The sequence below is a fragment of the Syngnathus acus genome, chromosome 12 (assembly GCF_901709675.1).
Source record: "Syngnathus acus chromosome 12, fSynAcu1.2, whole genome shotgun sequence".
NCBI classification, from domain to species: domain Eukaryota; kingdom Metazoa; phylum Chordata; class Actinopteri; order Syngnathiformes; family Syngnathidae; genus Syngnathus; species Syngnathus acus.
Window position 1 is genome coordinate 8667547 of NC_051097.1, and position 15176 is coordinate 8682722.

At 39.4% G+C, this 15176-nt stretch overlaps 1 protein-coding gene across 3 annotated transcripts in view; it reads right to left on the bottom strand.

Moving 5' to 3' along the window:
- si:dkey-112m2.1 (transmembrane protein 132C) overlaps positions 1–15176 on the bottom strand; it is an 85612-nt gene that overhangs the window by 15501 nt on the left and 54935 nt on the right. For all 3 annotated transcript variants that reach the window (XM_037265992.1, XM_037265991.1, XM_037265994.1), the window contains one exon: positions 12140–12283. In XM_037265992.1, the coding sequence (XP_037121887.1) occupies positions 12140–12283 (144 nt within the window). The remainder of the gene's footprint in view (positions 1–12139; positions 12284–15176) is intronic.

Genomic DNA, 15176 nt, shown 5'->3' on the forward strand with positions numbered 1-15176 from the left:
TATGAAACAATCTAAATAATTCCTATGAGTTACTTTGTGATTGACAAGCCTAATGCACGTCATCAAATGTGTCCAAGTAAAATGCAGGTCAGTGAAAAGAACATCTGTCTGAAAATGCGTTTCAAGGAAGCGTATATGTTTAATTATGTAACTTGTAGACAGAATGAATTATGTAACCTACCCACAGCTGCTTCATTTCAAACTTGACAACCGCATTTGCGCCATAACTGATGTTCCCATTGAACAAATTCATCAGGATGTTGAATATTGTTCAAAGTATGACTTTTTGTTTTCCCAAGTTTACTTCCAAAGGAGTAAATCTATGCTGGCTCAACTTTCTCTGTGGCTTGCAAGACGTTCTTATAGGCAACATTATTCTATCTCAAAGATCCAATCAAGATCCGTTATGAAATCATTCAATATCTAGTTTTGCCAAACACGGTAACCCGAGTTTATTTTCAGCTCCTTTTTGAAATTACAGTCTAGTTCTAATGGATTGACTTAACCCTAACCCCTAACCTGATTCAATTAAAAGAAAACTGGTAGCAAAATACCTAAGAAAAATAGTCAACCAGAGGCACAGATTGTGCAGTTGTCATAGACACCAACAAAGTACATGGCCATGGCGAGGGTGCACAAAAAAGCTCCAACCCATCTGTCAACACATTTGGAAAATAAAAAAACATCTTTGTCAAGTGCAAAAGTCAATACACATCAGTTAAATTAATCCCCCAAAAAAAACTCGTACTCTACGTACCTCAAAAAACAAGCTCGGCTATTTTTATACGTGAAGAAAATGGTTCCTGTTAGCACGGTTGCTTTAAAACAATGTCACGCTAGGCTAAAACAAACACGATAGATGATGGATGTTTGTGATCTTGGCGATTTAAGCTAATTGACTTGCGGTTTTATCGACACAGCGACCGTGTGGTGAGGGCTTTAATGTCTACTGTGCATTTCTTGTTTGTCTAGGACTCATTCGCAGCTCTCTCTTGCTTTCCGAGCACGACTTTCTGTGATTACATGGGTCATTTGAAATTGCAGCTGTTTTAATTACTTGTAGTTCATTTTGCACAGCTGTGACACTGTAGCGTCCTTCAAAAAGAGAAGATTGCCCAAACTTTGCTTCCAGTGCAGTTGCCTTGAAACACTGAGTTACTTGTTAACGCCGTTTTATTTTTAGGTTTGTAATATAGTCACCCAAAACGGTTTCAAAACTGCAACCATAATAATTATAATCAGACATATTTTTCAATACAGTACCTGTATTAGTCATACATGGAAAATATTTTCATCATCATCATCAGCCAATCCAGTTTACCGTATTTCTTTACGGAAAATAAGGTACACTTAAAATCTTTCAAATGTCTCCATAATTGAATGTGCGTCTTATAATCAGCCGTGACATACATGTATGGATATTAAATTGAAGTTTAATAAAGTCTGACTCATTTTCTGTATCAGTTTATTTCCCTTAGCCTTATAACCGGGTGCGCCTTATAACCTGCATAATTACCCGGCATGCTTTATATCCCAAAAAATACGGTATTTTTTAACGTTATTTATATTTATATTGATTATTATATTATATTAATGTTTTTAACATCATATATGTATATATATATATATGTCACATTTCAATTCCTCATTGATTTTTCAAGAGACAAACGTTGAAGGCTTTAATCTCTCATTAAGTCTGCACTCCCGACAAAGTCAACATGGTAGGCCAGGACTCAGGTGGTGCCCACTGCCCCATGGGGAAGAGGTCAAATGTAGATTTGCCTCTTCTTCATTGCCATCTAGTTCGGCGGCAGATACGAAGGTCGCCTCGCATTAATCGAGGAGTTCAACGGTCACTGACCTCACTTTGTGGGCATGAAATTAGATCACGGTGGAGAAGGGGGTCATTATAATGTAATGATTAATAAATTGCTATCTCTTGGAGCAGAAACCTTGTGTGAGTGGGATTGTGTGTGTGTGTGTGTGTCTTTTTCCCAAGGGAATCTAAGCTCCTATCTAATGAGTTTTAGCACATCAGGTCTAATATCTGTCTCCTCCCGCTGGTGATTCGGATCTGAAACCCTATTAGATGTGTGAGAAGCTCCTTCTATTTGACCTGGGTTGATTTAGAACAAAATAGTTTCGTATAAGGTCTTTAATCAAGCCTTTATATGCCCTGGGAGGATTTTGGGAGGATAGTAGAGCCAAGTATACTTGAAAAAGTGCAACTTTTACTTCTTATCGATACTGAATGGTTGACTAAACAACAGAGACATGAACTACAAGATAGTTGTTCCTAATAGTCCGCTTACACGGTTCTGACCTTGTGTTTATCGAAGGGTGGGGAAAGATTTTCGGCCTCCGGGGATGCCTGTTGTATGTCACGGCAAACATAAATGTTGACAGACAATATGATAATGAAGTTCATTAAATTGAAATCATGTCAACGGGTTTGTGGAATAGAATAGAATAACCAAGTTTTGAATGGTGAAGATTTCCCTGAGGAACCATCAGAGCAATCTGTCCCTGTCGGTATGGATTAGTTCACTTTTAAAGGAGATCTGCACTGGGATCAGGGATACACAAGTACTTCAATTTGTACATGTGTCACTGTTTGCTGATCTATATGTATACCCTGCTCAACCAAGATCTCAAAGACTAAATTAGAATTGTTTAAGTAAGACAAAATAAGGACACGAGTAAGAAGGGAAGAATATAAGAATGCTGATGAGACAAAGATGGACGTATGGCGTTGGAAGGAAATTATCAGTTTGAAGGATAATGAGCAAGGGAAGCCACAAATGAGAAAATAATGGCCAGCAGAGACAGAGGATGCCTTTACTATTTCAGTCACTTCACTTTCCTCTCTTGACATTGTAACGTTCTCCGTTTGTCTTGTGGTATTTCAAATGTCTAATATAAAAGAAATGGTTCATAAAATGGATGGATGGATGGATGGAAGTCTTTCGTCGTACATTTTTGGGGTAATTATGAAAAGAGCAGTGATTGCACTGATGCTTTGGCTATATACTTGCAGAAAATGGCTGTAGGCTTTAAGCAGTATAGTGAGGATGGCCATTTTACTTCAGAGTAGAATATCTTGTCAATTAACGGAGAACTGTCTATCTTCAGAAAATCTAAGCCTACTTGGTCACTTAAGCAACGCAACTAGAATCATCTTTTCAAATTGAGGGATTCTGAGAACTGAAGGTAATTATACGCACTCCTGATATTGAAAAATCAGAAGAGGAAAAAACTGGAACTGTATTCATTTTCTACTTTATGTGCCGCGAGTGTATACCCTTAATCCCCTTGTCATTCAAAGAACAAACACTTAACAAAATCTATTTCGAGCCACCCTGATCCACCAAAGTCTTTTGAAAACGCCGACCACTACGAGTCACGCTAAGCAAAGCGATTACAATAGCCTGTAACACAATCAATCACTGTATAAACACTGCTTATTCCCCTTTATTGATTTCCGTGAGCCGTCAGAGTGTTAGTCAAATTCTCGAGAGGCGCTCATCCTCTTATCCCGGACAATAAGATTAAGCAGTGTAACTGGCTAATCTCCCTCCTTTGGAGCTTTAACTCCTCACCACAAATGTCACTTTTTCCTACATATAGATGACAAAGGATGAGATTACCATATCCACACTGTATCTGCCCTTACAGTTGCTGCCTGCTGCAATTAATCCCGTGATGCACTGTCGGGTCCGGCCATACTTTGCTTCTTTCAAAAATCTATCATCTTTGTAGAATTCGATTTCGACCCATTGTGTTATGCCTGCTCATATATGCAGGACTGTTCTTTCTTTGTGAGAGTGGCTCTGAAGAGCATCGCCGGAGTTCAAGATACCCTTCATAGTGTCCGGTGCTTGACTATAAGAGCTAGCAACAAACCTGTATACTTGTGCACACCCCGACATAACCCGATGTGAACCTGTTCTCAATTGTGTATATTAAACCTGTGTATCAGGACAAGGTTAATAAGAATGCTGACCCAATCGGACCATTTTCTGACCTGAATCCTTATTTCTCCTTGACCTCATTAACGAGACAAGAACACAGTCCCCTTGCTGGCTGCTAGCAAGCAGCCAACTAGCTAGCTACTCTCACTTGCATTCTCAAAGCAGAGTTGTTTTTTAAATAAATGTTTCCTAATCTTAAAAATACGATAATTCACACATGTGAATTATTTACCAACCCAAATAACAAATGCTATGTCTAAATTCAACCACACATAAGACGTAAGGGAATTGAAGGTGCAGAAAATTCCATGACAAGTTGTGGATGCACAAAGTGTGACTCAAAGAAAGATCTGAAACATGAACTGTGTGCCCTGTGATTCAGATTATCGCAAGATGAAGTGGATCAGAGGATCTGAGTCTAAGGTTCCGGGGGCAACAGACCTGCCTTATCAAACAAGACCAGACTCCCTGGCCAATCTCCACTTTGTCTGTAGGCAAGTCCCCACCAGCATTGGTTTTGGCTGCTGATAAAGTGCAAGTGAGGAGGCACAGAGAAGCTTTGGATAGGCTTTGATTTGACTTTAAAAGTGGCAAGTTTCAGAATAAATACAGCCAGAAACGAGACAATCTGCTTTTAAAATCACCACTGCGCAAGTATAAAGAGACTTTGCTTTTGTCAACATCGCTTTCCTCAATCTGATTGTTGGGGCTCTGCTTGAGTCAATATTTGACATCAAAAGACTGCTTTAGAAATGGGACCGCACGACACAACAGAGAACAACTGCGAGATGTAAAAGATAAAGACAGGAATTGACTTCCTGACTTCACGCTTCAGCGTTACCTGGATTATACGCTATGCCGAGGCTGAAGTCTGAGTCCCGAAGGGTTCAATCAGGGATGTTTGACTGTGCACGTACCAGTTCACTGATAAAACGCGAGTCTATGATATGATAGAACCCGCAGTAAATATCTAATTTATGTCCTGAGGTGTTCAGGGAGAGACTCACACGAGGCCGAATGAACACGGTATATACCCGAGAAGGACGATGTGCTATCAGTCATTACACCGAGATTAGATTAATTTTATTTCATTAGCGACGGGATGTCAGTCTGGATTTCCATTAAAGACGACGGCATCGGTTGGGGACAAGTCTCATGTGTTGCATTTATTTCTGATTGCGTGATGACACACAGTCACACAGGATTCTTAGACGCCGTTCATTCCAATTAAATTAAAAACTGTTGAAAGTATGGGCTGAAATGTATTCAAACAGAATGGAAGCAGTCAGAAAAGAGCAATTCAAAATGCATCAGTGGAAAAAAAGATGCCATGGATGATTTCCTTATAAAGGATTAGGGAAGGTATTCAAATGCGGTATCGTGAAAAGAATGTATGTATATATCCGTACATATGTCGCTTTAACCTACAGAAGTTCACGTCGGTAAATTAGTCTACCTCAAAGGGTAATTGCTTCTTCTGCCTTATCTGTGGTGTTGAAAGGATTTAAAAAAAAAAAAAAAAAAAGGCAGCTCACATCACTTCAAGGACACGCAGGAAAAGAAAATTATTTGGCTGCTTTGATCGTCAACGCGATATTTTTTCACTTGAAAAATGTATTCAGTCATCCGTGTTGTATTAAAGCATTCACTGACGATCTTTGATGAAGGTAATGTTTTAAGATGATTGACAAAGGGGGGAATTTCTTTTCAACGCACACAATTAAAAGGTCAAAATTAGTTGAATGAATTCATCTTCACGGCTTCACTGTTCTAGTAACGGAAGCTTGTGTAAATGGCTACATGCAAAAAAAATCTGTCTTCAGTGGGATATTGTGCTACGGTCCATTCGTCGGAACATCAAGACGGTAATTAACATTCATGCATCTTGCCGAGCCGCGAGGACTTTCCGCGATTTGCCTCCGATCGACCTTTGATTTAACTCGAGCTGTAAAAGCGGGCCGATTGGTCCGGCTCGGCGTAGCCATTGATTGCGACGCAGTCACTCGCCATTTGAGTTACGCTGGGCGCAATCAGAAAGAACAGCGCGAGGCTCTCTGACCTCGCCGGCCAACCAGAGAGACTGAATATCGAACTCCTTTCTTGTTCAATCTTCACTCATCATTGTTCTGTCAATGACTCCAGTTCCTAATTACTCTCAGGCATGAAATAAAGCCGCCTTATAGACACATTCGCTAAGCTAAACAATGCACGTTTTGTATGGAATTGCATCTCCTGTCAGCGGTGAATAAACACACCCTTCTTTATTGAATCTACAGTTATCTCTGCAATCGTAAAAATTATTCAAGAAAAGCAAATTTGTAGAACATAATTCCATTATCCAGCGACGGCACTGTATGTGAATATAAAAATGTCTCCAAAGGCGGAATTTTGACAAGAGGAGGCAAAAAGTAATGGTCTTGCATTTGATACGACGGGAGGAAGAAGTGAACGGAAATGGGGAGGAGTGATGAGAATGTTTCCACAACACGTACACAGCCTGGAGCTACAGTGTTATTACCACGCCGTGAGAAAAATCGATCAAACAGGGTGACCCTGTACGTCTTGATTCACGGCTTCGTTCGTTATGAGAACAGTCTCCAAGATGTGTTATATGAACAAAAAGTTCATTAAAAATATTCAAGGAAACCCAAAGTTGATATCTCAAGTGCTTTCGAAGACGGCCGATGTGACGTTGTCGTCGGGGTTCGTTCACGGTCGCAAATATTTGTTAAACGGTTGCCAGAAGTCCGCTTGAGCTTGTTGACATTCAAAATCAGTCTTCTCATAAATGTTTTTATGGTCATATATATAGGTGTATTAAATTTCTTTCTTGTGAATGAGTTGTCAGATAAAAGAAAATGGCTACATCGTGTCATTTTGAAAAAATGTGAGCTACGTTATAACGTTTTTGTATTTCAATCTTTATGTCTTTTATAGTTTAAGGCATAAGCAAAAGTTACACAAAAAAATACAGTTTTATGCTTTGAATACATTTACATAAGTGCTTCTAACGGGATTTTATGGCGCATTAGTAGATATTGTTTTTCTTCGGAATGTTTTTGCAAAGCAAAAAGGGTAAATATGTTTAATCCTAAAACACGTGTGGCTTGTAATACGAGATAAATGAATAAAGCACTCAGTCAGAACTTTAAACAAGACAGCGCTAAAGGTATTTACTCAGGATATATTTCTCAAAAATGTATTTCTCCATATTCATTAGGCGCCGCGGTACAAGGTGTTGCGCCAGATAGACGAGAAGAAAAACGGCCGTGCTCAGTGTTGCGTCGCCATCTTTAGCCTCATGTAATATGGATTCGGAGGTTCTCGGAGTGGGAGGAGAAATGGAAATACGTAAAAATATGACTCGCTTCAAGGAAGCAATGATAGAAAAAGTTCATTAGTTCACAACTTCACATGGAAGATAAAACATAGCCTGGCCATTTTTTTTTTTTTTCCAGTATCTAATTCAGTCAAATGTTAATCTATATAACTGCCTCAGAGTTGTGGCACATAAAGGAATTTTCCCTTTCTTCTGCTATGCTAAATATTTGAGAGCAACAGAAGCTTCTAACTTATTCCAGGGATATTTGCTTCTCTGTTTCACGGAAAAACCCGCCGAGGATTACCTGTCATCTCTCTCAACAGATGGCTGGGGCAAACCAAACACAGAGCCTTGACGACACTGAAGCTTTCAAGTGAGCTTCAACCTGCTACTGAACCTACTTTCCACTAGCTTTCATGCCGAGCCACCAACCCTCAAAAGATGTATTAAAGAAGAAATTCACGTAACACCAAGAAATATGTCTGCAGGCTACAGTGGGTTTCAATCAGGCTAGCGAGGAGGTGTTTACAAACGGTACAGTGGCCTGCTTCTATTAAAAGTCAAGCTCGGACTGGCACCCAAAATCTCCGTTCCGTAATTGAATTTGATATTTTTACCGGTTGACCAATAATAATGGCGTCTGGGAATTCACTTGACGCAGGAGTATCCGTTTATTTGTTTTATTTTTATTGAAATGGCTATTTGGATAGCACAGACAATATAAAAAAAAAAAAAGGTATTAAATTAGGCAATCACATTAGACATATTCATCCTTCTTTTCATTTAATCTCGACAAGGAATCCCACAGCAGGTTATTTGAATGTGGCGGCTCACTTCATAACGCTGGCGACTTTCCGGCCATAAACATGCATGAGTATTGTATTTGTTCACTTGTTTGTTTCAGTCAGACAGCCTAATGCAACTGCGTGCATACACGCAGATGGGACTTAGTCCATATTTATTGTAGGAAGGAAGAAAACATTTGAGCTCTGCACATTCTTCCAGCTTAGCACTCACTCGCATAATTGCGCAGTCAATTTCTGCATATCTGAATAAGCACCGAGGGGCAGTGGGAGGAGGTGTGACCTGAGGCAAACCATAATGATCAGTCTCCCTTGTTAAAGTCTTCACCCTCATACATCCTTATTACTTCTTGTATTGCCGCGCCGAGTCGAATATAAGGATTTTTTTTTTCCCAGTTGCATTTGATGAGAAGTAATGCAAACAAAAAGGTCAGTCAGACTTTGAAAATGATTCCTTTACTACCCAAGTTCATTTGAGGTCCGACCGGTCCCAACTGCAATTTTTTGTGATGTATAAAAGTAGATCTATTTCTTCATCTTCTCCATTTTAGTGCTGTCTAAAACTTCACTCCTCATGAAGGCGACAAATTCCTGTCTCCATGCGTTTGAAAAAGCATGCAGATGGAAAAATAAAATAAATTAAAAAATTAATAAAACAAAAATAAAAAAACAAAAATAAAATCAATAAATAAATGGCCATATAGTAATATGTCCGCTCAGGATTAATGTGGATACTTTTGAAAAGGAGTAAATGCTTGACCTTAAGCATTACACAGAAAATGGTTAAAGGACAACTCGTCACTTTTTAGAATAAATGTAAATGTTTCCGTTTAAGGGTGTGCATAAAAGGTTATTTAAAACTCAGTATGAACCCCCCAAACAACACAAATGACTCCACGTTAAGACGACTGCATGGGTTTATTATCGGGGAACAGGGACACTTTAATTGATCTATTTCATCTTCCTAACCGAGCAGGTGCTTTTGTGTCTGATGACCGAGGCGCTGCTTTCATAATGCATCAGCTCGCTTTATTATCGCCTGGAGACCGAAGCGGTCAAGCAACAAGTTGCTTGTGGATAGATGTGCTTGGAACGGAACCCTCCGGAGAGACATAAATACTTTGATTACTTATTCTTGATCCGGCTTGTGATATGTTGCCACGAAGTACTACATGTTAGATTACGGGCCAAATATGACATGGGGTGCGAAAACAATCCCACATACATCGACTTAATCATTATTTGAATTATTATCTTAGACAATACTGTGCCAAGAACCACCGTGTGATCCTTGCAGTCTGCATAGAGATGTCCTCAAACAAAATTGCTGACCGCAAAAGTTTGGGATAGCAATCAGCATTTCTTGGCTGAAAAATGCTGGATTGGCATCTGAAGAGCCTCTATGGTGCAAACTGGGATAATGAAATCCAAAAGGCCAAGAGAGGATAAGACACAGTCATACTGGCGACACCATTTTGTGAAAAACAAGACTTTAACTACATTTACTGGAGACAGGGAATTGATATAATTTCAGGTAAAAGGTGAAAATATTACATTGTGGGCGCTATAAAGATATCATAAAGACAGATGATGATGATGTCATGAAATCAATCATAAGTGGCCCGCTGAAGACTATTGAATCATGAATCAAAAAGACTATGGATCATTATTTTGTGATTATAAAGTAATTTGTTGTGTCTGAAGTTGAAATAGAAAAAGATGGGGAATGATTTGATTTGGATTAAAAATCTGACATGATGCATTAATGGTGCGCCTTATAGTCCGGTGCGCCTTATAGTCCGGAAAATACGGTATTCAAATAAATCAACAATAAATAATCTCTGAGAAAAAACATGACTTTTTAACCTGAGACAACCACACATGAAGACTTAGAGATCATAGTGTAATTTAAATTGTCAGGTCACGAGGATCAAAAAGGACACCTGGTCACCCAGAGGATTGTAAAACTTAAAGGATTCTACATTAATTGCCGTCCTTTCTCCATGAATAGTAATAAAACTCTCTGTGTGTGACGACGCTAAAACCATTGTGTGTCACTCATCTCATCCTTGAACTCTGGGGTTCTGCCAGTCGTGAAGCTTTCACTGTGAACAAAATGAGCTTGAAATGATTACATGAGTCATTAGCTGTTCTGTAGGACTTGTCGTTTCAAACTAGAGACTGCAAGACTTTGATCTTTTTAAGTCGCCACTAATGGGATGAAAGTCAAGTTCGTGTCTATCAGTTGATGACGGTATTGATATTTTTTTTCAGTCTGGTATTTTAGTTGCCTTGGAAGCAAGACATTGTGTTGCTTCAAGAGCTTCAACCAAAGGTGATTGAATAGCCTAAGTAATCGTGTCTGTCTGGAAGGTGACGCAAAAAAACACAATTAATCAACTTCAAATTATAAAAGATATTTCAAATAGTCTGTTCCATCTCTCAAAGTAGTCTTTTTTTCGATTCCAACAAGTGCTGGCTAATTTGGATTTTCTTTCTACTTAACCTGAATGACGTCTTTTCTATCCGAGAATGAAATGGCAGGTTTGAATTACTGCTGGAAAATTGCAGAACTGTCACGCAGGATATTTACGGGGAAAGATTAAACGTTTAATTAATAAAGCCAATTCAAGGATTTCAAACTCAATTGAACCATTGTTGGTGTTCCATGCGCAGCCTGTCAAAGACTAGCAGTCGTTTTTGTTGGTGGCTTTAAGGACCTAGCTGGTCTAGCTTAGATCCAGATCTTAATTTAGGGTTCTATATCGTGGTCTAATGATTTCAATTCAGATCTTGGCTCAGGCCAACTTCTCAAAAACATGCATTGACTGAATGGGAACGGTTGTTTTTCAGGTGCAACAAAAGTATGCCAAAAAATGTATGGTATGGATATTTACAACTTTTGAAAGAAATCTTTTTCAGATTTTCTATAGCAAAAGTTCTTTTGTATGAAAGAAAAAAAAATCATAGACGTTAGATGTCACATTATCATTTCAGTGCTTGAGGAAGTCTTTTGTTGCAGTCGGGATACAATAGGTGGTTCAACACACACAGCCTTGATTTGAACAGTACGACTCACGTGGTCACCCCAGAGAGGCTTTGAGGGAGATAAATGTAAATGACAGACAACCTATCGTTCATGAATGTCGTCATCCGGAAAGCCAGGTCATCACCTCATACGAGGTTGCGCTATTTCCGGTGTTAAGTTTCCGTTAATAAGATGTCGTAAATACAGTCGGTATAAATTTATTAATCAGTGCTTAACCATAGGATCCTGAAAGTACGATTATTCTGATCTCTGCGTGTGTATACAGTAGCATCTTCAATACGTGGCAGTATAAATTGATTTTAGGATCAATGATTTTTAGAGCTTCACTTTTTAGAAAAGAATGACTTACAATAAATGTCAGGCAAAATTAGTTGGAGGTAATAATCCTGCCGGATGTAAAATCCGCAAAATAATGAGCTAGTCCTTTGTGATTTCCGCACATTAATTGCGAAAGGTTTGCACGGTTTAGAAAATGGACTGAAGTTTAAGTTGTTTTCTTTCATCTTACTTTTGGTAGTTCACATTTCAGTCGATAACTTCCACTTACTGTTCCGTTCTGTCATTGAGTGGCTACCGCTCCACCGTGTCGATGAATGGAAATGAGTCTTTTACAGACTTTTTTTCGACTGAGCTCAGAGAATCCAAAAAGGATCTGATTTGATGACTTGCACTTATTTTTCTTCGGGACAATCAAAGTCGTGTCTTTTTTTGGAGGGATCGTTGCAATGCTTGCTATTTCTTGCCAGGATTCAAACTCCCAAACTGAGAACTATCAGACAAATGGCGGCCATTTTGTTTCTACAGACTAGGTAATATTGTCATGACGACATGATATTATTATATTCCATATACATTCGATTTCAAAATCCAGGTCAGGCAATTAATGCAGAATCATGCTTCATTTTGGTTGTAGCATCTCACAGATTGAAGACACCTTGGCATTTGAGTACCTCAGGCTCATATCGATTTAGGAGGCAGATGAGGTCAGACGTACCTTTGACCGAAGCTGTTTTCTTTTCTTCGGCAGTGAAGGGTGACGACTCTGTGACCTTCACTTCTGACATCTTGACTCACCGTCCACGATACCGGGTTACTGGCTCTCGCCCCCAGGAATGCCACACCGTCTCTCAGCTTCACCCTGGGAAACAATCCGATTCACTCGGTTAAAAATAAATACATCCTTCTCGTTCCTGGTCTTGTGTGTTAGGTACGGGAAGTTGAAGTCAATAAGTCCTTGACCAACTTGGTATCGCTCACCCAAACATCGATATTTATCTGAAAACACTAATTTGGAAGATCTGTGAGACCTTATATTAACAAAAGAGAAGCTACTATTTCATACAGAACTCAAACACACCAACTCATCGTGCTATCGGAAAGAAAGACGTAAAGTCAGCGGTTATACACGTTTGATCCAACAAAGCAGTAATTCATGCAAAAAATATCAGATGGTAGCCAAAAATTCTTTCTACGCTTGGACCACGTCCATTTTGGATCACAACAAATCTTTTATGAGGGCTTTATTCAAAGTCAGACGTTAATTAGGTTCTTCGTTAGGAAAATTGAAGCGGGGAGACCGCGTGTTCATGTTTACAACTTTAAATAATTATTTTAGGTTGTTTTATGTTGAAACACAATCAGTTTAATCGATCTTGCGATGGTTCGTGTCTGGAAAAATTGTAATAGCGGATAAGAAGACCTGGAACGACAAGAGTTACTATTAAGAGATATCTTTTCGTCAAACAAGAATGTTGGAGTATCTTCCCCCGCTACTTTTAGATTATTTGAGTCCTGCCTTATCCGGGGAGCTGCAAAAGACACAAAAGTAAGAAGCTCAACTTTAATGGGGAGTAATGATATGACCACAGTCGCCGCATCTTCTGTGATCAACCTGGTTTCTTTCATGGTATCCAGGCGACAGAGGCGATAATAACTCGGTGTGTCGCTCGCTATTCCTGATGGGAAGTAATAAGGCTTGTTGGCGTGGCGGAGAGGGAGAGCATTGATTGCCGTCTGGCCTCGTTTTTTCAAAGCCTTAGCCACCTTCTTCCACAGCAAAGTAATCATCGACTCACATACTTAGCTTTGCTGCGGGGACTACAAGGGGGTTGATCATCTAAAGAGCCAAAGACTTGTTTTTACTAACCCTGAAGTTGGAGGTGGTTGGCTGACTTCTTACACTTAAGTCAGATGGTCTGAAGTATTTGTTGTATCTAAGCAAGTGGCTTGAAAATATTGTAAAATGAGCTTACAAAGAATTTCAGGGTCACTCGAAACTCAGCTCAAAACGATCAAACGGCATGTGGTAATGAGATTGGTCTCCCTAATATCGTTATTGGTGAGGGAGGGCAATAAAGGGATGAAATTTGAAGGGAGGTCCACTTTTCACATGCATCAGCACACAGGCCTGCATGATTAATTCCTGGAAATCCCGTATGGGTGGGATGAGTGTACACACGAGAGAAGAGCTTGTCACCGGCGACAGTTCCCTCGGTAATGACACACTTGGATGGCAGCTGCCCAAATAATAAGTCGACAAGTCACCTTGCTCCTGGGCATGGTCCTCAAAATGCTGAATGAAATACCGCGGCATATTAATATTAATGTAGCGTACACAATGGGAAATGAAATGGAATATAAACAATTATTTATGAAGTCAAAGACTGACCGAGGGTCTTGAATGCAAAATAATAACATTCGTAAAGAGCAGGGAAGGCTCGTTAGCATTGTGGGGTTTTTTTGTTTTGTTTTTTTAAAGGCTTGGAATACAAAAGGTCAAAAGAGCAACAACTAACACTGCGGTAATGGAATGAATGCTCTATTATTCTAATTTAAATCCATCATAGCCTTTTTATAATACTCCGGTTTTAAGGAAAAAAATGTCAAGGATGTCAGTCCAGTAGACTACCTTGGAACATTCTTTACTAAATTGCCTTGAGTAAAAAGCCTAAATGTCACACATGATTGTGATTTTAGAAAAAATATTCCTTGACTAATGGGTCCCATGACAAGAAGTTAGCGTGGGGTTGAAATGCACACGTAAGAAGTTTGATTGCTTGAGCGCTTGAACACAACACAAATAAAATTACAAAAAAAAGCAAGTTTTTTTAAATACAGTTGATCGTCAGGCAATGGTTAAGAAAATTGCAACACAATCTGCACCTCCACTCATAATAACAAACAGCCCGCAATTAAAATCATTAGAATCATGAATCAAAAAGACTACGGATCATTATTTTGTGATTATAAAGTAATTTGTTGCGTCTGAAGGTGAAATAAAAAAGATAAAATGGAGAATAATTTGATTTGGATTAAAAATCTGACATGATGCATTAATGGTGCGCCTTATAGTCCGGTGCGCCTTATATAAGGACAAAGTCTTAAAATGGGCCATTCATTGAAGGTGCGCCTTATAGTCCGGTGCGCCTTATAGCCATATAGTGGTTAAGAAAATCGCAACACAATCTGCAAACTGCACCTCCGCTCACAATAACAAACTGCCCGCAATTAAAAGGGCAACAATTTTACACAATACGTTCAGACAGGGAAGGTTAATACTTTCCTGTTCGGACTTCCACAAGATGGAAGATCATTACCCAAACGTCACACTGGAGAAGCGAGAGAAAAGCAGATATCTGCGAGCACTCACAAACAGCCGCCGATGCAGCAAAGGCCCGCGTCTGTATCTGATATAAAGTTAACACACTGGCGCAGAGTGGGGCCACCGCATTGAGCTGCCCTTTCGGAGAGATAAATGGAAGTACGAACAATTGCTCTGGTATCAGTTCTGTCACAAAGAAACCACTTTTGCTTACTGCATCAGCTGCTGACTCCCAACAAAGGAGAGATGGATGAAGGGGATAACTGCTGGCAGATTAGTTACGACTCATCCATATACAAACCGCTTTCTTTCTTGGACTTTGCTAAATGGAAAATGTCGGTTTAATTGCTTGCTTGTATTCACAAATTGGCAATAGTTGAGTGACTCCACAAAGAGATGATTCATGAGAATGCTTGCAATTCCAAGTTTA